The sequence below is a fragment of the Cheilinus undulatus genome, linkage group 5 (genome assembly GCF_018320785.1).
Source record: "Cheilinus undulatus linkage group 5, ASM1832078v1, whole genome shotgun sequence".
NCBI lineage: Eukaryota > Metazoa > Chordata > Actinopteri > Labriformes > Labridae > Cheilinus > Cheilinus undulatus.
The window spans coordinates 16,454,748-16,481,003 of NC_054869.1; the positions used below are offsets into that span (position 1 = coordinate 16,454,748).

At 40.0% G+C, this 26,256-nt stretch overlaps 1 protein-coding gene across 1 annotated transcript; it reads right to left on the reverse strand.

Annotated features, from left to right (window-relative positions):
• Positions 1–6,345: 6,345 nt before the first annotated feature.
• On the reverse strand, positions 6,346–25,039 carry adra1aa (adrenoceptor alpha 1Aa). The gene is made up of 2 exons (XM_041788253.1): positions 24,142–25,039; positions 6,346–6,890 (listed from the first exon to the last, which is right to left on the reverse strand). The coding sequence occupies exons 1-2, from the start codon at positions 25,037–25,039 to the stop codon at positions 6,346–6,348; spliced, it is 1,443 nt and encodes a 480-aa protein (XP_041644187.1).
• Between the last annotated feature and the right edge of the window lie 1,217 nt (positions 25,040–26,256).

Below are 26,256 nucleotides of genomic sequence, written 5' to 3' on the forward strand. Positions count from 1 at the left end.
GTTGACTTCAGTGGATTAAAATGATAAAAAAAAATTAGGCCTGTGGCGTTGATTTTTTTTCAAGTATACATATAATGATTAAGTGGTTTGTAATATCCTAATTTGTAATTATTTCAGGTAAAATGGGGGGATTCTCATACCATTCTACTTATTTTATTGTATTTATAGCAGGTTTCCTTTAAAGTTTTATTCCTTGTTTAGCTGAATACTTATTATATTTTCACATGTGCAAAATGATTTACTTTTATACTGTAAAGCATTAAGTACAAGCATTAGTGATTAAGTCCCAAATTCAACTCTTCTACTTCATATGAAAGCAAAATATTTTACGTCTTAACAGCTGCAGAAAAAGACTTCCTTTGCAGGCTCCTGTTTCACAAGAAAAGCCTCAGAAAATCATCCATAAGCAATAAAAATGTTAACACCTTTTTTTCCTCTTTTAAGAAGCAGAAATAAAATATTTACATTTTCAGTACCTGCAAAAATACAGTGCTTATAAAATACATACACCCCCTTGGATGTTTCACCCCTACTGATTTTATAAATCAAATCATGGTCAATGTGGGAATGTTCAGCACCTTGAAAATTTTTGTGTCCATCCCCTGACTTAAATTTATCATTGACCCTTTGTCTGAGTTGCTTGGAGTGTTCTGTTGTCTTCATGGTGTAATGGTAGCCAGAATACTGATTAACCAGTGACTGGATCCCCCAGACTCATGTCTTATATTACAATCACTTGGGACACATTCACTGTGTGACTACTAGCACCAGTTGGCTGGACCTCTTTTGAATTAAGTCAGTCGCTCTAAAGCAGGGGTGTCAAACTCCCGGCCCGGGGCCCAAATCCTGCCCGTGGTACAGTTACACCCAGCCAGCAAAATCATGTCATATTACTATTATAACTGGCCCTAAATTATGAGGTCAGCTGGTTTCCGCCAGTATAAAAATGTTAACTTCACCTTGATATGAAATATCCTTAAGTCATAAAAATGTGAAAAAAGAGTGAAAAAAAATAGATAAAAATAAATGTGGGAACACAAATTCATTTGTGTTTTCATTTCATAATTTTAATTTTGCATTGTACAATTATGACTTCAATCTATTGTTTGAACTTTTGACTTGATTGCCTATTTTGACATTTTCAATGTATAATTTCTTTTTTTATCTCATATTTTAAATTTGTCAATTTATTATTTTCACCTTTTATTTCAAATTTTGACCTTTTCAATGTACTATTTTGACCTTTATATCATATTTTGACCCTTCAGTTGCACCATTTTCAATTTAAAGCCATATTTTTGCCTTGAAGACATGATTGTGACGTGCTTTTTAGATATTTGCCTTTTAAAAGCATTATTTTAACATCTAATTTTGTGTTTTGACCTTTTTAACAAATAAGTTTGACTTTTATCTCAGATTTTGAGGCTTAATGTATCATTTTGACTTTTTAAATCTCAATATCTTTTATGATAATTGCTCATTTTTCCCTATAATTTATTACTGGGGAAAAATGAGGATGACAGTTTGGTTAAATGTGGACCCTGTTAGGCCCCTTAGCTTAGACCCTCGTTCAGAATCCGGCCCCTTCTGTGACTGAGTTTGACACCCCTGCTCTAAAGGGGGTGAATTTCTATGCAGTCACTTATTATACATTACATATTTTTATTTAATTGACATTACTTTGTAGAAATCTGTTTTCACTTAAATATTAAAGGGTTTTTCTGTCATTTTTCCATGTTGACCATTATTAATTCATAAAATCAATAAAGGGTAAAACATCCAAGGGGGTGAATACTTTTTATAGGCGCTAGAGTTTCTTATTTCTCACCACTGGAGGATAGAAGATAGAGCATATGCAGAGATTCTCCAGAGAGACACTAGGTGGAGCTACAGAGCTGGACGAGCAGCCTCATCTACACATCAGCACTTTGCTGTTCCAGCTCCTTGGACTTTTCACCCACAGGGACGCTTCCAGTAAAATGAACCGAGCTAGACACCGTCACAGTGGCTGCACACATCAACAACAGCTCTGTGATTAGCGAGACCCCCCTCCCCTCCGCTGGCTGTTTGACAGTCGTCCAATTAGGATGGAGCATGATGAGTGCTTTGATTAAACAGGAGAGGGGGAATCCTGTAATGTCAACATCTTCAGCGGCTGCTGCTGCTGCTGCTGATGAGAGTTTTCAGAGAGGAGTGAAAAGGCATCAGGAAAGATTTAACAAAGCTGAGCCCTCGTGGGAAAAGTGTGCAAACATGAGTCACCAGATGTACTTGCTATGCCTACAACACACTGGAGCACGGACTCAGCTATTATAAGAACACAATCCTTCCTAGAATTGATTTTTCTACACCAAGGGATCGTCATGAACATAAATTTAGCTGTGTAAGAATTTGTGATATCATTTGTTCTTCTGTGGGGTCAAGGATTGGAGTCACTGTAGCTTCATGTTCATCTTTTGGAGCTGTGGTTGTCACAGACCATCATGGCACTACTGAGAAATCACAGCCCATATTTCTAAAAATTGTCAAATGTCACGTTGCAATTTGGAAATAATTGAGCATACAGGAATCATCATTACAGAAACCGTAAGCGTATATTTTTATTTTGCTGTTTCCCATGATTGCATGTCAACTTTAGCTGTTTTCTAGAGATCTTGAGAAATTAACACATAAGCCATAGGACAACCAGCTTCAGTATTCCAAGATAATAAGATAGATAAGCCAAATTCTTAAGAAAACAACCAAAATGTAGTCATTATCACAGCAAAACAGTCAAATAAAACATATGGATGAGTTTCAACTTCTGTACATCATGAACTTTCTTCCACATTTTTGTTTTCCAGGCACATATTTGCGAGAATCGCTACACAACCCGCTTTATGGTCTGGACCCACCAGTTGAGAACTGAGAAAACCTACATTTTATTAAAAAGCATAAAAATTGGAGAGCTTAATTAAAATCAGGCCATGATGATGAAACATGTGGGGGTTGCTCTTCCTTTGTTCTGTCTATATCTGACTCCTACAAGGCTCCAGATCTAATTATAATAGGCATAAGAGCTATTGCATTTATAGGGATTATACACAGTGCTTTCAGAAAGTATTCATATCCTCTTCACTTTTTCAGTTTTTTTTTTTTTTTATGTTGCAGCCTTATGCTACAATCATTTAATTTCATTTTCAGTTAGAAACACTCTTGTCGTACATTTAACCATTTTATTGCAAAATGGAAAAACACTTTTCCTTGGTGGAGAAGCCTCTGCTTAAAAGATGCTCCTGGGTTAGTCAAGCAGCACGCTTTGACTTTCCAGGAAATAGAAACCCCCATATGGGTGGATACATTTATGACAATGCATGTTGATTACAATAAAATTAGTTCAAGAGCAATGAATCCACAGTTGCATGAATCTGAATAGGAGTGTGCAACGGCTTTATGCTATAAAGGAGGAGGCTGGGGTGGAGGAGGTTAAGCTTTGCCAGCAGCAGCAGCATTGTGCATCAGCATTAACACAAGCAGGGATTCGTGAGAAGTTTGTCATGTTTGAATAAAATGATAAGAGAGAAGTATGATTGGCTGTGGGAGCAGAGATGTGACAACTAGGATCAGCTGACTGTCAGCTGTGTATGATTACCCTGTCCTGCAATAACTAATGCTAGGCTTCATTTGTCTCTCCTTAATCACTCAGGACCTCAATGACAAAGTGAAACCAGAATTTTAGAGTTTTTTTGCAAATGTATTCTAAAGAAACAACTAAAAATATCTCATTGACTTAAGTATTCAGACCCTTTCCCTAGTACTTAGTTGAAGCACCATTGGCTGAAATTACAGCCTCGAGTCTTTTTAAATATGATGCAACAAATGTTGCACAGGGATTGGGGGATTTTCTGTCATTCTTCTTTGCAAATCCCCTCCAGCTCAGTCAGGTTGGATGGAGACTTTTGGGGACAGCCATTTTCAGGTCTCTGCAGAGATGTTCCTAGGGTTCACGTCAGGGCTGTAGCTGTGCCACTCTAGGACAGTTGTCCCTAAGCCAATGATCATCAACTGGCAGCCTGCATCGGCCCCCCGCCACATCTTCTCATCTGGCCCCCAGAACATTATTTAATTCAGAAATATGTAGAGGAAAAAACTGGTTTTGAAGTCTGGCCCTGAAAGCATCCATCAAGGAAAACCTGGCCCTTGTACAAATGTAGTTGATGACCCCTGACCTAAGTCATTCCTGCTTAGGGTCATTGTCATTTTGGAAGGTAAGCCTTCAGCCCAGTCTGAGGTCCTGAGAGCTGCACAACAGGTTTTCATTGAGGATATCGCTGTACTTTGCTCTATTCAGCTTTCTTCAACCCTGACCAGTCTGCCAGTCCCTGCTGCTGAAAAAACACCCCCATAACATGATGCTGCCACCACCATTCTTCACTGTTGGACTGGCAGGTGATGAGCAGTGCCTGGTTTCCTCAAGATGTAACGTTTAGAAGGCCAGACAGTTCCGTCTTGGTTTCATCAGACAAGAGAATCTTGTTTCTTACAGTCTGAGAATCATTCAGGTGCTCTTTTGCAAACTCCAGGTGGACTTTCATGTGTTTTGCACTGAGGGGAGTCTTCCATCTAGCCACTCTGCCATAAGGCCCATATCAGTGGAGGGCTGCCGTGATGGTTGTTGTGCCATTTCAAGTGTTGTTGCAAAGGGTCTGGATACTTACAGTATGCGATATTTCAGTTTTTTTCCTTTTTAATAGATTTGCACAAATTTCTAAAATTCTGTTTTCACTTTGTCATTATGGGGTATTAAGTGCACATTAGTGAGAGAGAAAAAAATGAACTGAAACAATTGTAGCATCAGGCTGCAACATAAAGAAAAGAATAAAGTGAAGGGGTCTGAATACTTTCTGAATGCACTGTATCTCTAAAAAGCAGGGAACAACTGTACTCACTGGATGGGTTTTTCTGTCATAATCCTACCACTTTCTACGGGGGATAATAGAAAGGGAGAGATGAATTAGGTCATTGTACCATCTGTAGTTTATGGCTGTGGCTGCTATCACCTCTGCTAATGTCATCCGCACTGAGATGGTGTGATTTACTGGTTCACAGACGTGCAAGTCAATGACAACGCGGACGCAGACTAGCACTCTCACTTCCCCACCGGGTCCGTCCCCTCCCCCCCTGTGGGAGATCTGTCCACTTCACTTCAACGACTGAACTTAACACACAGAGAGCATCTAAAAGAGTCCGACCGCATCCCTCCACTCACACTGAGAGAGTACATCTCGGTTCAGGAGGAGTAGAAAAGGGGAAAATAAATCAATACAGTTGGCTGAGGTTTGTCCTCTTGCCCTTTGATGCCTCTGCGTAAACACACAGAGACACTTTGCAGGCTTGAACTCGCACTCAGAGACACTCCATTTTCTCGCCCTTTCAGAGGTAAACAGCACTAGTACACACTGAAGAGTTTACAAAAGCAGAGATAAAAGCCCCAGTGTGCTCTGTGTGTGGATGGCAGCTAAAAACGACAAGAAAGCATGCGGCCTGAGAGAAGAATGTCTGTGTATGACTTTGCCTGACATCTCTAAATCTGGTGGATTTTTTAAGAGGCTTGGGGGCCCGGCAGGATTGAGGTCAGCAACCACAAGGTCAGCTAAAATTCCACAGAAGTATATTAAGACATCCATCTGGCACAGCTAGGAGGTACATCATATTATGGGAATCAAATAGATGTTTTCAGGGGCTATATATTTAGTGAATCAACCCAAAGAAACAACATCCATGGTGGAAAAATGTCCCCCTATTAGGAATATGTCATACAAATTTATTATAATGTGACACTGAGGTACACAAGGTCCTTTAAATGTGTACAAAGTACACAAACAATATTTAACAACAGGAACAGCATTATAGGCAAACTTTGGAGACAATAGGAGCACCACTGACCAGCATTTTGGAAACATTTGGTAAACTCATGCAATAAAAAAACCTTTCTGTATACATTTTTACACTGTGAACCTGCTCTTTTGTTATAAAATATGTAAACATTGAAGATATTTTGGTCTCTTCAGGCCCGCGTAAAAGGATATTAACAGTCTTTTCTTATTATATTCAGCTACCACAAACTATGTTCTGCAAAAGCTTCTTTAAAAGAGGCCATATTTTTAAAGGTTTGGACATTTTGTAGCAGAATTTTGACCGTCTTAATCCTGGAAAATGACATTAAAGCTGAAATGTTTAAATTTCAAAGCAGCCGCCACTCAAACAAAGCCGATCCTTTGTGATATAAACTGAGAAAAGCTACGTATATTCTCATCTGTGACCTTGAAAGGGGAGTCATGACTAATGGATGAAGGATTACAGTAGCTAGACAGGCTCTCCTTTCTCTGACAGTGACAGTTGGTGGATTTTAATGGTGGGAACAGGAGGGGGCTGGGCACAGTCCGAGTCCTGCGTGGTGGTCTCGTCTCCGAGGATGCAGCAGCATGTCCAATTAAAGCTTTTACTGCAGAGTTTGGCCACTTTGTCCCTGCTTGTCTCAGACGGTCCGGACCCTCCCGTGTGTCCTCCGGAAAAGACCCTCCACTCCCTGCTGTCCCTGGAGGATGGGGATCTGGACAGAGCCATAGAGGAGGAGGGGCTGAGACGACATGTAGCCCCTCTGCTGTCCAGGCCCAGAGAGAGAGACTGACTCTGACCCTGTGTTTGACCTTGACCTGCACTCAGATGATGATGCTGTGATCTGGGAGTTATTCTCAGACAGTGGACTCCCAGTAAACTCTGGAAGGCTTTCTTAAACTCCTGGTTGGAGCACGGGTAGATGATGGGGTTAATGCAGCTGTTGAAGTAACCGAGCCAGAAGGTGATCTTGAAGACCGTGTCTGAGGGTCTGTATGCCGGAAACAAGGAGCCTGCAGGACAATAGAAACACAGGGGCAATTAGCAAAACAGCAGAGAGAATAACATCCCATGAAAACCTCAAAGGTAACATGTTTACAGCTATGATAGCTGCTCTGTGAAGGTGCAGTCACAACAGGAGACAAATGTTTTATCCAACCCCAGAAATTTGGCTTAAGAAGTACAAAGTTATATCAAAGTTAAGAGTCTTTAAGTTTTCAAAAATTGAAGATATTTATCATCACTATATATGGATGTACAAAAGTGAAAAATATTTGATTTAAATGGATGATATTGAATAAAAAATAGTTATCAATACAAAACTTAATTAAACATCTATTTATTTTTCCTGTAAGAGCAGTTCTGACTATTTACAATGGCTGCCGGAGGTGTAGCAATGAACTCAGGTGTGGCCTCTAGTATAGCGGCAGTTTTATCAGAACTGGACCACATTTCTTTATTAAAACAAAAGCAAAGAGTCACACTGAAAGCTTCTCTTGTTTTTGCACTTCTTCCGACTGGCCTTGGTATGATTTTAGCCACCAACAAGCTCCACTGTTTATAAACTACTGCAGCAGCTGCATGCACAGCTCATGCCACTGCTGGAGCTGTGCATGCCTACTACATCATTTTGCCAAATCACTCTAATTGATCCGTTATGAATGTGATGGACAGAAAGTTCATCCAATCAACTTCTTAAAAAATTTGGAAAATCCCTGCCCTTTCAAATGCTTTGTATTAGAGGTTTGCCAGATGAATGTGATGAATTATATCCTGTGCAGTGGAGATATGAAACAGTCTATCTGGCATGTTGGGTTACACTGTTGAGCTGAGTGGTTTTGTTCCCATAGCTATCAAAGCAAGCTAAATGATAGCTCTGTAGACCTGAAATGCACTGTGGGTATCAGACTATCTATTATCAGAGCTTGACAGCCATCCAACAAGCAGCATTACTATAAAATGTGTGTTGTTGTTGAATTCTTTTTACAGAATGATTGACACTGTACTACTTCAGGGACAGGGCTTTTCTGTGGGCTGGTGACTGTTTGTAAAAAGAGTCTAATTTGGGGAATTTTGCATCCTTCTCCAGCTGCTCTTTTCTCTCCTGTCTTTTCTTGAAACCGCTTTTGTGTTTTCACAGCATGACTGCTCGCTTGGCTTGCCTTGCAGGTGTGTTCGTCTTGTCAGTTTTGACAGATTCTGTGTTTTACAAGGCTGGAGACTTGCTGTCTTGTCACATGATCAAATAAAGACTTGAAATTGGACAACAACATTCACATGTTACTCAGCAATCATCGCTGCATCTGTTCATGAAAAAATACCAAAGAAATTAAGAAGCAAATAATTTGATTCTGTAATATTCAACAGTTTGTTAAGAGATTTTTTAAACAATATCTAGAATAAACCTATTGTTTTCCTTCCCTCTCACTAATTTTTGTAACACCATAAAGGAGATGGCTTGACACATTTGAGTGTAAATTTACACCAGATTGTATCACTCTAAAGCCCAGTTCAGACCAAAGATTTGTGACTAGACAAGATGGTTTCAAAACATCCCTGCCAGGGTGGATAATTTGGCACCTGCCACCAGCCAAATGCAAATACTTATGAGCTGTGTTGGGTGAGTTTGCTGAACTGACCAGCCCTTGGGGCAGGTAAATAAGCTGACTGACCTAATAGAGTGATCCCCGCTTGTTCCTTTGTTAGCAAAGCCGAGCGGACCTACATTCTTACTGACCAAAGAAACCTGCCTTCACCTCCCTGTTTCAGAGCAAATGTCAAATGTTTACAGGCCGCTGTGTGCTGGGGTGGCTTGACCCTGTATCATATGAGACCAGATCTCCACTGCAACTGGTGTATCTGCTAAAGATATGTTTGAATCAATGTCTTGCTTGTCACATGTCCATGGTAGTTAGAGGGATACTTCAACATTTTGGCAAATTCAATGGCACAATAAATGTTTGCATGGTGGAATACAGGACAAGCTTGTTGAAAATCAAGTTCAAAATGAGCATCTGTTTAGGTCATTTATGCACCAGTTAAAGCCTATAATTTGAATACTATAAGCTTTGATTATTATATTATACCATATTAAATTATGCTGCCATTTTAAACAAGAATGGATGGTAAAACATTTTTTGTGGCTCGAAGATTTTTGAAATTTAACTTATAAAAAAGTTAAATTCCAACCCTGGTCCATGCCTACAGTGGCAGCGGTCTAAACCGAGCCACTGCAGCTCGAGTCAAGCCGTCTGATAAAGACGCCTGTTCCTCAAGACGCAGAGCGCTACTAGCAGGATGCTGCAAGCAGATAAATGTGAAGAAGGGGGGATCTCCGTTTGAAAGGTTAAAAACACCAAGTCATGACAAAGTCATGCCAGGAATTTTAGAAATGATTACATCATCTTTTTCACACGAAAACTTCAGCCGATAAACACTCCGGTCTCCTACACATCATGCTCCAATGCACAGCTGATGGAGGAGTCAGGGGTGTTAACAGGCTGAACTTTCTGTGTGAAAACTTAAAAAAAAAAAAAGATAGCTGTAATCATTTCCAGGAAGCAGATCGATGTGAAAAACGGGAAATAGAAGTGTCGTTTTGAAAAGGCTCCCATCAGGTATCTTGAGAAAGATGCATTTTTCAAGAAATATTGGCACATTCCCACTAGGGGCCCCAATGAATCCATACTGTCTACTTTATGTAAAGTTGTGGCTCTGATTTTCTTACATAAGACCCCAAAAATCCTAGCTCTGAAGCTTTTATAGATCTTTATTTCCAGTGGCTTCAGTTTTTGTGGTTGTGGTTACATCACTTGTGTATCTCAAACCCCTTTTTATGAAGCATCCATTAAATATTTAAGTTCTGAAATCTAAACAGAGGTTTAGAAATACTGGAAAAAAAAAATCAGTTTTAGTTAAAGATCGAGGTTTTGTTTCAAATATCACAGTACTAAGTTTACTTTGTCTCGCACAAGACTTTAACATCAGACCTGTGGTCAAACAAAATGAGTTTCCCTGTTGGCTTTGCATGACTCTTAGATTAACCACTCAATAGTGAGGATGTTCCAACTTGAAAAGATTTCTGTTAGTCATTGGATGCTGGTTTAGCTCAGAGGGGAGAGCAGGCACCTGTGTACAGAGTCCTTAATGCACTGGTCCTGGGATCAATTCCAGGTTTTCACAGTACATGTCTTCCCCCACTCTCTCTCCCCATAGTTCCTATCTGTCTTCAGCTTAAGAAAGATGTTGCATTCATTTAGTAGACATTTTTATCCAAAGCAACTTACGTCAGGGACAGGTGGTCCTGGTGTTAAGGACCTTGCACAAGGGTCTACAGTAGGCACTCTGAGGCTCTGGCTGGGACTTGAACCCCAAGTCTCACTACAGTCAACAATGTAAACCACTGAGCAATCCAGCCACCATAGCCTGTCCTGGCCTGAAAATAGTCTCAAAACAAGATTTCTGTTCATCACAAGATATATATCATCTGAGATACATAGCTTTAAAGGTTATAACTCTTTAAAAGTGTTAATGTATTAAAGTCTATGATAGTTTAATGATGTTGGCATTACCTGGTGTGAGTTTGATTGGCTTTAAACCAGCAGATTCATATGAAAATTTAAGCTCCTTTGTTGTGAGTGGACTCTATATTTTCTTTTTTCACACTTGAGATTTGTTTGATCTTATTTATTGATTTTTGTGTGCTGTAGCTCTTTGGTCAGCAGCAGCAGTTTCAAACATAATTCAGAAATTCAAAAAAATAAAATGAAAAATACATGAAAAAAACAAACAAAAAAAATACATGTGCCTGTCAATCCCTGATGGAGCTGCACCTCATTAGAGCAGCAGTTTACTGCTCGCTGTTAAAGCTTGATTGATTCCCCGAGTTCCAGAGCAACTTAAAAGAGGCAAACAGAGCAAAGTGTTATGTAAGCCTGTTGAGAGCGGATGAGGAGATTCACTGTATGTGAATATTTACAGAGCCTTATGTCTTTGTTTAGCCGTAACTTAGCTTAGCTGCTTGGCAGTACTGAAAACTCATCTCTCTTTGAACACAGTGTTTTACTCCATGGGACATTAGCAGGGTAAACATTCAACTGACTAATTCAAGCTTTTATGAGATTCTCTACATCACATCTATGATCTTTCATGCCTTCAGGAGATGTTAGTACGGTCACTTGACATCTACCTTTAGCTAAAACTGAGATAACTGGACTGTCGTACGAATAAAGTTTCTTGTAAATACTAGGCAGCAAGTTATAAAAAGACATTAGATGATTATAGTTGATATTTTATGGTTAATTTTAGTCACCATTTGATTCATGTAACTGGTATTTCATGTCAACACTATTCACTTAAAGAAAATGAAGTTATTTTACTTAAAATGCCATTGTCTTGATTGAAATCTGCAACTGTTGCTAATAACATGTTAGTTAGCTAGCTGGTGGATGCCAATGTTAGCTAGCACACTAGCTTGCTATCAGTACAATATCAGCTGATCACCAATATGTGTTTACTGAGTGTGGGAAGTGTCCACTGTTTCACGCTGAATTCTTGGACAGTGTTGAGTGTGCCATTAGTACTACTGCATTTGAGTAAACTTCTTAATGTGACTGCACAGTGTACTAACCTATGTTCTCAAAATGTTTAGTATTTAGTGCAGAAATGTGCGATTTGGGATACTCTGCAGGATTTGCAAGCCCTCCTGCTGTATTTGCTTGTGCACCATTTTTGCCAGACATCAGTCATCTGTATTTGGGTACAGTATGTTTTGTCATTCTCCATTAGAAACAAGAGCAGAAGCTAACTGTTCATGGTTATTTTTACGTTTGCCTTTTCCACTTGTCAAAAGTATGTCAATAGTCATAGTCTCATAGTCTCATCTAAATTTAGCACAAAATGTAAGGAACTTCTTATTTGGTAGATTATTTCTTCATTGTAACAATGCTTCTTGACAATAAATCTTACACCGTTAGAAAGCCTGTATATTTCTCTTTTAAATGGACCCACATTTGTAAGGAGCATGCATCTTTGGATTGAACAGCAGAGCTGAGTATGTGGGTTGTGCTCATGAAAAATTTGCCAAATCTCCTCTCTCAACGTCAAACATCTTATTCTGTCATTGACTCTTGTTTGGTGGATTAGATGATTAAAGTCTGAAGAAACAAACAGAAGCCTCAGTAGTGTGTGGAAGAACCATAAACAGCCACAACAGCCTGGCACCTACTCCTCATGCTGGTCACCAGCCTGTTCACACACTGCTATGGGATGGCATCACATTCTCGAAATACTAGTTACTGTGATAGTCTAATTGGCAGATAGGCCCAAAGCATAATGTTTTTTGCCATTCATGTGAATGCAACATCTGAAGAAAACTAGGAGAGATATTCTTCAAATTCAGCACAAACATCCACGCTGACTTGAGGATGAACATATTAGATTTTGGAGGATAGAAGTCAAAGGTTGAGGTCATTTGACTTGTGACAGCAACAGCTTAAGAACAGGGAGGTCAACATCATTGTTTAGCCGGATGCTCAGTCCTTGCTTATAAAAAAACCATCCCACCCTTGTTCTTAAACCACCACTGAACTCTCACTGTCTGGCAACAGCATAGTCAACCTCATAGGCATATGCAACTGTTAGTAGTTGTAGTAACTTGTCATACGCAATTTAAGTCCTAATTTTTTGTTTCATATAATAGTATAAACACAGTAAATAAAGTCAGTCACCTCTCAACTGGATGGTCAGGTGTCTCGTGCAGTCACATGTCAATGTGTCCTCTGGCAAGATGCTTGCTGCATCAGTGGAGTGTGAATCTGAATAGATGCATATACATGGGCTAAGTTATTTCAGATGGTCACTAGCAGCTTTCACTTCTGTGTTAAGACTGCACCGTTGTAAAGAGGGATATGAGCCAAGAGGCAAAGCTTAATATTTGCAGGCCAATCTACATCTCAACCCTCACCTGTGGTCATGAACTCTGGGTAATTACGAAAAGAATGAGATTGCAGATAACGGATGAAATTAGTCCTCTCCAGAGGGTGGCTGGGCTCAGCCTTAGAGACAGGGTGAGGAGTTTAGACCTCTGGAGGGAGCTAAGAGTAGAATTGCTGCTCCTCCGCATCAAAAGGAGTCCATTGAGTTCCTCCCGGGTGCCTCCCTGTAGAGGCCTTCCAGGCAAATCAGGCTTGGAGGAGACCTCGGGGAAGACCCAGAATGCACTGGAGGGATTACATATCTTGGCTGAATGCCTCGGGATCCCCCAGAAGGAGTTGGAAAGTATAGCTGGGGAGAGGGATGTCTGGGTTGACTTGTTCAGGCTGCTGCCATGACCTGGCCCCAGATAGGTGGAAGAAGATGGATGGAGTAGAAAAACGCTTATCTTTGAATTGTTTTCAGTAAATGTCTGTGCAAAATTGGGTTCAGTCTATCAAAAACATAAGAGACAACTTTGAGGTTGCACTGGTGATTCCTCTGGGCACTATGACTGCACTAAATCTCATTTCAAGTCATCCATTACAAATAAGATGTTTGACCAAAAGTTAAAAAAAAAAAGTTTAATCCCCCTTGTAAAACTAAAAGGCAACTGGCTACTGCTGTAATCCCAAAAATTGAATTCATCCCCTTGGATGGGCCTGGCTCTAGGCATGGGCATAGTGGGGCAAAGCCCCCCGGAGTGCTCTGACTGCCCTGTCAAATTATCAGTTTTTCCTTATGTTCTTCTTGTTTTACTATCAGCATGGACTTCCTCATGCTTTTCTATGCCGCATTTCTTTTTGCAGAGCGTAAAACATGCAAACTCTAATTTAAAAACATACAAATCCACAGTCTTTGCACTGTTGTCATAAAAGTAAATGTTCGTAGCTGATTACCCACAAAAATCTAGAAAATCAGGTCAGGTCCTTAGAGTACCCCATAATCAGTCTTGAAGCCTGGCAGTAAATGACAGGTCAACATTTCAAATGATATTCCCCAGTCAAAGCAGAGTTGAACCAAGTCTGCTCTGGGAATGTGATTATCTAAAACCCATCTAACAGTTTATGTACACTATATTGCCAAAAGTATTCACTCATAACCTGACACGCCAGATGGATTTGTTTCACACATCCACCGGGAAAACCTCCAATAAAAAAGCGTTTGGCAAAGGGCAGAGGCTTTGAAAAAAACTCGGAGTGTGACTGGATGAAGTTCTGTCTGTCACATCTTTACGGGCAAATCAGAGCAACAAAACATGCGATGTTGTTGCCACTACCAAGGTGCGCGTGAGCAGCTAGCGAGAAACAAACTCCATATAGAACTACGTAACATGAACCATGGTGACTATAGATATGTGATGTCCTGTCACTTTCTACCGGGCCCAAACGGTTCAGACGTCTGCTTTGCAAAATTAATTCACTCACCCATCCAAATAATTGAAATCAGGTGTTCCAATCACCTCCATGGTCACAGGTGTATAAAATCAAGCACCTAGGCATGCAGACTGTTTCTACAAACATTTGTGAAAGAATGGGTCACTCTCAGGAGCTCAGTGAATTCCAGCGTGGTACTGTGATAGGATGCCACCTGTGCAACAAGTCCAGTCGTGAAATTTCCTCGCTCCTAAATATTCCACTGTCAACTGTCAGTGGTATTATAACAAAGTGGAAGCGATTGAGAACGACAGCAACTCAGCCACGAAGTGGTAGGCCACGTTGAATGACGAAGCGAGGTCAGCGGATGCTGAGGCGTAAAGTGCCAACTTTCTGCAGAGTCAATCGCTACAGACCTCCAAACTTCATGTGGCCTTTAGATGAGCTCAAGAACAGTGCGTAGAGAGCTTCATGGAATGGGTTTCCATGGCCGAGCAGCTGCATCCAAGCCATACGCCACCACTGGACTCTAGAGCAGTGGAGATGCGTTCTCTGAAGTGATGAATCGCGCTTCTCCATCTGGCAATCTGATGGATGAGTTTGGGCTTGGCGGTTATCAGGAGAACAGTACTTGTCGGACTGCACTATGCTAAGTGTAAAGTTTGGTGCAGGGGGGATTATGGTGTGGGGTTGTTTTTCAGGAGCTGGGCTTGGCCCCTTAATTCCCGTGAAAGGAACTCTGAATGCTTCAGCATACCAAGAGATTTTGGACAATTCCATGTTCCCAACTTTGTGGGAACAGTCTGGGGATGGCCCCTTCCTGTTCCAACATGACTGCAGAGACTGAGAGCCAGGCCTTCTCGTCCAACATCAGTGTGTGACCTCACAAATGCACTTTGGGAAGAATGGTCAAAATTCCCATAAACACACTCCTAAACCTTGTGGAAAGCCTTCCCAGAAGACTTGAAGCTGTTATAGCTGCAAAGGATGGACCGACTTCATATTAAACCCTATGGATTAAGAATGGGATGTCACTTAAGTTCTTATGCGAGTCAAGGCAGCTGAGCGAATACTTTTGACAATATAGTGTACTTTATACCAGGCCAAATCTGTTCTCAGACCAGCCCAATATGATCACAACTTAACTGGTGATGCTAGCACGGCAATGATTATATCAGTCTGATTACCCAGGTTTGTAATGGTGAGTTTGGAGTCTTGGCTCTGATGTCATCATTCCTCACAGATTACTTATACAGAAATAGAGTGACGGCATTTTAACTGCAGGTGAATGCTGGGGTGGTGGGACTGAAAGTTTTAGTGCAGCACTGGACAGAGCATGAGACAGCACAATGACAGAGCAGAGGGAGAGACCGGAAATCTCTTAGTTTAAATAGACAGCCGTATTTGGAGGATACTTGATGTAGGAGATTGTGAGACATGCCAAGCATGAATCAGTGCAGCTCAAGTTGTCTGCCTGGACTAGCTGGCATTGCTCCATTTAGATCACGTTTTTAGAGCTGTATTAACTTCCTGTTGAGTGTCTGCATGTACAAAAGAATCCAAATGTTGCTCTCATTTACATCCACTTAAGACAATTTAGTTTAATTGTTTCACCCAGTTTCCGCTTTAAAAAAAAAACCCTCCCTATCTTTCTCCGGGGTTAAAGATTTATTAAACTGCTGTCATAAATTAAACTGCTTTTGATTAGAGGAAGCGTTCACAGCGAGGAGCATGAGGTGGATCTTAAATGACAAAGCAGAGAAAACAGCTTAACTGGCCATTTACATGCAGACCTGTTTATCACTGAAATGTCTGTGACTCTTCACGTACCCAGTAGCTGCCAGAGGAACAAAAAAATAATGAAATGACTAACCTATTATGTGGCTGCAGTAAATCTATCCACTGAAGCTATCTGTACTTTCCAGAGGTAAGAGCAGGGGGATGTCTGTTGAAATGCTTTAATGGGTGAGCTGTCACTGAAAGCCAAATCTGGGTTTAGAAAAAAATAAGATTCTGGTATAGATATGGGTAGAAAGACGAGACAATCAGAGGAGATTGTTTGGTATCTGGTTGTGCAGGTTATACATTTTATCTCCAGCTGGACCAAAAAGAATAATAATTGTTATACTACTGGAGTAAGGGTTGATGGAACTCTTACACTTTACAAAACTATGTGTTTACATCTCTGTTGTTGTAAAGACTCATATCAAAATGAATAATAAGTATACTGATTGTCTATGACCTTTATTATTGTGTTGTTGTCATCTGAGCGACAAGTGACCCACATACACAGCAGAACTGAGTATGTGAGTTGCACCCATGAAAGATTTGACATATTTTCCCTGCCAATGCCAAAGCTTATACTGCCATTAACTCTTGTTTTGAGCTTCTGGTACCCCCAGGTCTTGACAATCGGGTGCCTTATTGACACCTGTCATGTTCAGGGATATGTCCTCATTGGAGGTGATCTCAATGAAGAGAGATATCAAGATGAGATTCTGCAACCAGTGCCAATCCCATATCTCCACAGTCTGGGACTGAACGGGGTTTATCAGAGACTACCTCCAGAGTTTTGAGAGGAGAGGATGGAATAGCCTGCCAGCAATCCTGACCTCAACCCCATCAAACACTTGTGGGATCAGCTTTTGCATGCTGTTTGTGCCCGAGTGGCCAACACAACCGTAATTGGCTGACTTAGTACAATTGCTGATTGAAAAATGGGATGCCATCCCACAGCAGTGTGGGACCAGGCTGGTGACCAGCACGAGGAGGAGGTGCTAGGCTGTTGTGGCTGTGTGTGGTCCTTTAACACACTACTGAGGCTCTTGTTTTTAAATGAATAAATTGTTAAACTGCCCATATCTCTTGTTTCTTCAGACTTCAATCATCCAATCCACCAAACAAGAGTGAATAACAGAATAAGCTGTTGGCATTAAGAGAGAAGATTTGGCATATTTTGCAACTCACCAACTCAGGTTTTAAAAGGGAAATAAACAGGCTTTCCAATGGTAAGAATCATTGTCAAAAAAAAGAAATAATCTACCAAAGATGAAGTTCCTTACATTTTGTGCTAAATGTGGATGAGACTGTGAGACTATGACTATTGACATACTTTTGACAAGTGGAAAAGGCAAACGTAAAAATAACCATGAACAGTTAGCTTCTGCTCTTGTTTCTAATGGAGAATGACAAAACATACTGTACCCAAATACAGATGACTGATGTCTGGCAAAAATGGTGCACAAGAAAATACAGCAGGAGGGCTTGCAAATCCTGCAGAGTATCCCAAATCGCACATTTCTGCACTAAATACTAAACATTTTGAGAACATAGGTTAGTACACTGTGCAGTCACATTAAGAAGTTTACTCAAATGCAGTAGTACTAATGGCACACTGTCCAAGAATTCAGCGTGAAACAGTGGACACTTCCCACGCTCAGTAAACACATATTGATGATCAGCTGATATTGTACTGATAGCAAGCTAGCATGCTAGCTAACATTGGCATCCACTAGCTAGCTAACATGTTATTAGCAACAGTGGCAGATTATAATCAAGACAATGGCATTTTAGGTAACATAACTTCATTTTCTTTAAGTGAATAATGTTGACATAAAATACCAGTTACAGGAATCAAATAGTGACTAAAATTAACCATTAAATATCAACTATAATCGTCTAATGTCTTTTTATAACTTGCTGTTAGAAAAGAAGTAGAAGAAATGTCTTGCCATTGCTGCACAATTAGCTTGCTAGCTTTGCTTGAATATTTGCTTTCATGATTAAATATAAAGCTGCATCTTGAAGGTGTTTTATTTTCATAATAACACAAAGTGACTTGGAAATGGTCTTTTTTGTTTTTGTTTTTTGTCAGCCAAATCAGCTACATTGATGACAAGTTCAGCTAGCTCACACACAGCACTTTTATTCAATCATGTGGTAAATGGAATTATTCTTAAAAAGCACTTTTCTCGTTATCCACTCAAAGACCACCATGGGTCAACCTTACTCATTCACTTTTAGTGGAGGCTGCCATGTAAAATGTCCATCTGTGCAAGATAATCCCATACATTGATGTTCATATATACACTTCAATGACACACTATATGGAAAAAAGTGTTTGACCACACCTGTTAGCTACTGAACTCAGGTGTTTCAATCAGACCCACGATGAAACCCATGATCATTTTGTTAAGAGATGACCAACAACCGCTGCAGTCTGTGAAAGATCTGGAGCAGCCTTGGAATTAGCTGAATAACTTTGTACGTACTTTTCTTTGCCACAGTGATTAAATCTGATAAATGAGAGGAAACCTGGTGTTCATTATCAATCAAAACTATCACAACACAACGTGGAAGCCCACTGGTCATAGAAGCACAATGGCTGCACAGGCAGAGTGCATGTAGGCAGGCAGGTAAGGTATTCACTCATTTACTGCCACGTTTTTCCTCATTTTCCAGTGAGACCATTTGATTTATTGACTACTGCTGTGCAGAAAGAGCAGTCTGTGTGAGATTATTCTTCTCAAACTATCACCTAATGCAATCACTTGGTGTCATTGAAGTTGATAGTTTTTAAGTGTGTTTGTCTTTATTTTAGTGTAGAAAAGTAAAAGAAAATGTACAAAACAAATGCAACCAATTTGTGAAATATGAAGCAAGTTAAAGCAGGCAGAGTTAAAATAAAAGGCGTATTTTGAGACTTTTGGCCATTTGTAGGCTGCAGAACTTATACAAAAATACACAATATTGAGTTAATATGACTCAATGAACTTACAGTATACATGTTAGCAAACAGCAGTCTGCTTCTGTCTTTCAGATAATCATTAATATTCCACCTAAAAATTAAGCCTCTGCCCTCCTCTTCAATTATTTTGATCTTCCCCAATTCTTCAAAAAATATCTGATGTTTTCATTACTTTGGTATGATCACAGACTAGATTTTTCTGTCTGCAGTTCCAAATAGTGAGGAAGCATTTTGAGGTTTTTAACTGAAAACTACAATGCTGATTATGATGATATGTCAAAGCTCTGTGTTATGGAAAACTGCACCGTTAATGGGTTGATATCTGTGTTTATGAATATTAGTGAACCCTGTAGCTGCACGCAGTCATGTGATCCATTTTTCACATAAAAATACACCTTTAATGAGAGCTGTTACCAAATGAGGATCTGGCTTTTATGGATATGAAGGGGCGTAGTTGTGTACCCTACTGCTGCAATGTGGAGGTGTGCTGTTCACATGATATCGCCATTTGTTGTGGTTAAAATTGCAGCAGAGCACAGTTCCGACCACATCATGCCATGCAAATTCTTTAAACTTAAAAAAAGAATAAAAGGAAACAGCTGCACTGGGACCGGGGGAGTTCATGAATGACATTTCAACACCTTAAACTCAGTGGGTACCCCCCTGAGGCTATTCTTACAATAAGCTGAGAATAACTTTCAAATGCCAAGGAGAACGAAGGACAATCTATAATGGTTACAGAACTGAAATAACTCACCTTTTCAAAATGATTGAAAAGATTATATTCCCACCGTGTAGATTACTCTCAATAAAAAATAACAATAGCAAACTCATATAGATACGATACGTTACGATATGATACAATATGAAACGATATGAAACAATACAATACAATACGATACGATACGATACGATACAATACGATACAATACGATACGATACGATGCGATGCGATATTGTCTCTTTGGGGAAATCTGTTTTGGACCTCTCACATACAATTGCCACCACCACACTATTAAGTTTAGAGCAACAGGAGAAACAACAGTCCATATGTACATGGATTAGCACATACCATTGTGTTATGAGTGATCCAGCTCTGCATACTGGATATAAGATCCAGTCCTGATGATTCACTTGTGCTACAGTAGTGTGCAGCCTGATGTCAGAATATATAAGGAAGCATTGGTAGGCTGAGGTTTTTGCTCATTTCCCAGTCTGGAAAGGCCTTCAGCCAAATGGCAGAAGCTATATTTACGAGCATGAGACCATGGATTAAATAAAACCCCTGAGGGAAATACGTGGGCTATGCCGTATCTCACATTATCTACTTGAATCTCCTTCTCATAATCCTTCCATACCGGCATGAGCACACACAATAGCGAATGGTTGTCGAGTTGGATGAATTCCCTTAAGCCATCACTTCATAAAGCTGCATGGTTCCAAAAGAGGACCATCATATGAGGTCTAACGCTGATGTGACGGCTTACTTTTCATCACACAGGTATTGTGATGAAGAGATCTCACTCCTGGCAGAGAGAGACTTCTTTCACTGATCTGTGTTTGAAATTTAGGAGGTCTGGATTCTTTTGTTTACGGACAGCAGAGATCTGGAGGCTGTCAGAGATGTGAAAGATTTATGGATGCTATTTTTAGAGCCTCTACCTGGCTGGCAGAGTCAAAGCATTTACTACGCTGCTCAAGAGACCGCATCGTTCGTCTGAATGATTGTAACCTCAGTGTGCTCCCACAGAGGAGCAATTCAATTAACATGATCCAACTATTAAGTTTCCCAGCACTTAAAAACCTGGTCATCAATGAATGGATCCATGAAATGAATTAATGCATGGGTAGAATAGCTTTCTAAAGTGGTCTATCTCATACATGTGAGTGCAGGTGATCAAATATAACAGCTTCTTTTAACAGTTTAAAATCTTAAGAGGAAAAAAAATGATAAAAAAAAATAGACTATCAGCCCTAGCATGTATCCTTTGTCTTCTAAAAGAATGTCGGCAAGTGAAGAAATATAGGTATTTCTTTGTAATCAAGAGTTAGTTGAAAAAAAAAATCATGGCCATATTTGTCAGAAAATCAGTTTTGAGTCTTTAGGAAGTTAGCTTAGCATACAGACAGGATACAGACGGGAAAACTAGAAGGACTCTTTCTAAATCTGGCAATCAGCTTCTTAAAAGCTAAGGAAATCTTGGATATTACTTTTACTGAGTATTACAAACAGCTTGGCATGTTAATTTAGGCAGTTTTCATTTTTCTTTGTTCACAATCATGTCACCTACCCATTTCAGATTTCTTGTCTTCATGCTAAGCTAACAAGCTACCTAGCAAGCTTTTGTTTATAGCGACAAGTTTTTAATGCAGGCATGTATGGTGTCAATCTATTTGTCTTACCCTCACCAATAAAGAGAATTTAAGTATTTCTAAATGTGGGCAGCTGTGACTTAAGGAGAGAAAAATGCTTGTCAGGAAGTCAGAGAATCTGCCATCAGTGTGTGAGAATGAGTGAGTTACGTAGATTACTGTAGATGGGTAGGTTAGCTGCCTCTTCCATCACTATGAATAATGATAATGTGGCATGAGCCTTGTTACCTCCGCCAAGGAGGTTATGTGATCGGGAACGTTTGTTTGTTAGTTTGTTAGCAACATAACTCAAAAACTTATGGACTGATTTTGATGAAATGTTCAGGAAATGACACAAATGGTATAAGGAAGAACTGATTAGATTTTGGGAATGATCTGGATCACCGTCTGGATCCAGGAATTTTTTTCAAGGATTCTTACTATTGGGAGATAGGGCTAATAGTGGAGGTCTGCGCTCTATGAGTGCTTTTCTAGCTTAGACAATGTATTAACAGTGATTTATGTCCATTTTTGGCATTTGAGCACCAAGTGGTAATCTTTAATGCTTTATCTGGGTATATCTTGAGAATGTTTTGATATCCAATAGCTAAGACTGCATTCCAGAGGTGATCTGGGATGCCTTCATCTGGACCGGGTTGGTTACGTAGATGCAACGTGCACTGGCATGCATACAGACCACTCTATCAACTAGTGTGGTCTGCAGTATTCTGCTAGAATTTTTATTCATTTCAGCTCAGTTAAAGGAGCTGGTCATTCATCCCCCAAACAGTTCATCATTTGTTCCCACTATGTCTTTAAAACAACAGCAAAAATGGAAAAAAATGACTGTCCCACAAATGGGCACTGGCTTCCATCACGCACAAAAAGAAACCGCTAGAACCAGCTCATCTGCGAAGGAGACGTCACAACTTCTTGATAAGTTGTCGCCTCATGTCATTTCAGTTTAACCAGCTCTCTGAGAGATTTTGTTGCTTGTCATCATATCCTCTAGAAGCACAATTAATAACATGAGGATGAAAAGCTGTTAAAGAGGCCCCACTTTCAGTTAATTCACCTACATTCATTTGTACTGCAAGCAGCTTCTTAGCACACAATATTTAGGATTACCAAGCCATGGTAAGAGAGCCACAGAAATGATATATGGGCTGTTGTTTTTATAGTTGGTAGGTAATCTAAATCCACTGCCAAGCTGTCACTGAAGATGTATTGTCGATGCATACTATGGATGCACATACTAAAGTGCAGTCATTTGGTATCCAGTTATCCAAATCGCATTGCTAAAGCAACATGTAAACAGGAAAATGGACTGGATGTGTGACAGAAAGATGAGAAAGGTGTTTATAAGTGCAGTCCGTTTACCTAGACGTTCACTGTGTAATTAGATAAGGGTGGGATGAAATATTGAAACAGCATAATATCATTGTCCTTACTTGTGTGATACAATAATCAAATCGTTTTAGCCCAATATGATAATATGTTAAAAAGATAAGGCTCTCTAAATGGATTTCCTGCAAGTTTGGCTCACTGCATCACTTCTTCTTGATTACTTAAGGCTTATGTCATGAATGACAGTCACATGAATGAAATTAATTGGCCAAAAAAAAAAAAAAAAAAAAACAGCAGGATGTAAGAAAAAGGAAGACAACAGGTTAATGTTGGACATCAGTGAAAAGAAGTGACGTGATGAAGCATGATACTGTGAAAGTGTCATTGAACTGCAGTAAACATAATCCTTTAACCCTGCAATTTGACTTTTAAGAGGCGTTTTGTATTCTTTAGTTAATGGGATAGTATGATTTAACATTACACAATTGTCTTGTAACATAACTTTTGCAAAACCATTGTACAATTTTATTTTTGTTGTTGTTCATTGAATTGTGAATTGCAGCGTGAATAATAATGTGTACCATATCATCTCATATTAAATCATTATAGTGTTTCATATTGTGCATTTTATTGTACTATATTGTATCATGCATCATACTTTGTAGCCAAATGTGTATCCTATCATGTTTCATATTGTATTGTATCGTACGTTTCCTTTCCTTTTTGTTTGTATTGTTTCATACTGTATCGTATTGTATCATACTGTATTGTATCGTATCATACTATATCTTTCGTATCGTTTAGTAGTGCAGCGTACCCTACCGTATCAGAATGTATTGTATCGTATTGTTACGTATTGTACCTTATAATACCATACCGTGCTGTTGTATTGTATTTTGTATTTATAGTTACAAACTGTATAGCTGGCCATTTTGTATCATATTGTACCACTTCATTTGTATCTTTTTGACCTGTATTATAGCATACCTAGAGTTCTGTTTCATTTTGTATCGTATTGTATCGTATTACATGGTGCTGTATCATATTGAACCGTACCTTATCAAATCCTACCATATCGTATCGTATTGTATTGTATTCTGTCGTATGGTATGTTATGGTATGGCATCGTATCAGATGCTATCCTATCGTATCCTGTCATATCATATGTTTTGTATCCTACTGTATCATACTGTATTCTTATCATGTATTGCATCTCTATTTTGTTCCCTTTTATTGTACATATATATAACATATTATATCATTTATTGCATTGCACCGTCTATCCGGATGTGTATTCTATCATGTTTCTTGTCATGTATCGCATCATGCGCCTTGAATGTCCATGTGATTTGCACTCCTATATTAAATAATGAAAAGTGATGTCATCATCGACACCTACTCAGTTTTTCTCAGTAACTGGTGCTTTAATTCAATCATCCCTCCAGCTCCTACACATTAAACACTACTCACCAATGGGTAGCACCAGGAAAAAGGGCAGCCAGCACAACACGAAGCAGCCAACCACGATGCCCAGGGTCTTGGCGGCCTTCTTCTCTCTGGAGAACTTAAGAAGTCTCAGGGCAAAATGTGTGCGACAGCGAAGGGCCTCGTCCTCTGACACGGTCGTGTTTCCTCTGTGTATTCTGAGTATTACATGTTCTGAATCTGCCTTCTCTGTCTTTTGGCCCTCCCTCAGGCCCTGGCTCTCCCTGTGAGCAACCACATAAACCCGACAGTACATGACCAGTATGATGGCCAGGGGGAGGTAGAAGGAGCCCACAGCTGAGAAGATGGCGTAGCCCGGCTCCTCTGTGATCTTGCAGATTGACTCGTCCTCAGGCGCCGGCTCTTTCCAGCCAAACAGCGGTCCGATAGATATGATGATGGACAGGACCCAGAGCAGCAACACTGCCAGCAGCGCCCTGCGTTTTGTCATTATAGTAGGGTATCGCAGAGGGTAACTGACTCCAATGTAGCGGTCAACAGAGATCACACAGAGGCTCATGATGGAAGCAGTGCAGCAGCACACGTCCACAGCTGCCCAAACATTGCAAAAAACCCGTCCAAACATCCAGCGGTCCACAATCTCCAAAATGGCAGAGAAAGGTAGTACAGTGGAGCTTATCAGCAAGTCTGCCACTGCCAAATTAACTATGAAATAATGTGTAACAGTCCGTAAGTGTCGATGACACACAACAGAAAGGATCACCAGGATGTTTCCAACAACTCCAAAAACAATAAGGACACTGAGCACAGGGCCTAAAACCACAGCTTTGACCACATTGAGCTCTGGCACCAAAGCCTGGCTGCAGTTGGAGCAGTTCTGTGTCGGAGGAGCAGGGGTCATATTGTCCAGCACAGGAACCATCTGTTCAAATACTTAGCTAATGCTTGACACTGTCCCGAGCAGCAAAAACACACTGAAATGCACACTCCGGCTTTGTAAGTTCACTACTGGAGTTAAAGGACATCAGGGCATTCTAATAAAAGCTATTAGAGTAATGATCACATTAAGTCGGCCTTGTCACATCATAATTTGAATGATGATGCCGCTAGCAAATGAGCCATTATGTTGGCAATACATCAAGGAAAATAAAACAACGGGATGCACGCAGAATCCCTGACAGATATGTACAATATATGCAAACACAGCCTACTGCGCTGAAATCAGGTAATCCATCTTGAAAATGTTGTTATGCACCTCGTTCGAAAGCACCGTTTGAAATGCATTTTAGATGTTATACACAGATAGGTGTGCACATCTGGGGAATTTTTGCATATTTTCCAAACAAAGATCTGCAGTGTGGGAACAAAAAGTCAATATGCTTTTCTTAAACAAGCCTTGAAGTGAGGTGGTGTTCAGGGTAAGATGGCAGGTGGCTCGTCTTCTACAGCGGCAGTAACCGGCATCTGTGAAAAGAAAGAAAGACAAAATATGCTTTGAGAAAACTGACAGATACAGTACATCCCTCACAGCGAAACACAACAAAGAGTCATCCTTTTCTCTTTATTGTTTCATTGTTTGACTTTTTTCCTTTACCGCCTCACCACGACTCAAATCTATCAGCACTGTAAACACTGTCTGAGTCGCAGTTTTTTTCAGATCAATGTGACTACAGTCTCATCTTATCGACTGAACATAATGTAAGGGTGAGAACCAAAGAAATTGATATCAGAGGACGACCAACCGTCTGCACTACTGGATCATTTGGGGCACATTGTTCAATAAAAAGTGACATTCTGGCTGCCATTTCATGCTGCTACATAATCTTCTTCCAAGGTGCACGGACATATAAGGCAGACCGGGCTCTTGGTCTTTCTCTAAACAAATCTATATGCCAGTGTGACCTCCATATAGACAGAGTTCAAAGTAATACATAGTGCAATGGCCTGGCATTCACTGATGTGTGTAACATGCAGTCAGGGCTAGTTTTATTGAGCCTTTAATCCTCAATGGTTTGAAAGGAGACGAAAACCTATGCAGTAGTACTGTTGATCAGTTAAGGTCCAAATTGTCATTTTAGCACAAAGTACTGAAATTTTACAGTTTGAGTCAAAATATGCATGGCAACTGCCATCGACAGG

Excerpts from the sequence above, each read along its gene's own strand:
- adra1aa (XM_041788253.1), bottom strand. The coding sequence starts at position 25,039 with ATGGTTCCTGTGCTGGACAATATGACCCCTGCTCCTCCGACACAGAAC. Across the intron at positions 6,891-24,141 it reads TTTCCTGGTGCTACCCATTG|GCTCCTTGTTTCCGGCATAC; the intron begins GTGAGTAGTGTT and ends ATTGTCCTGCAG.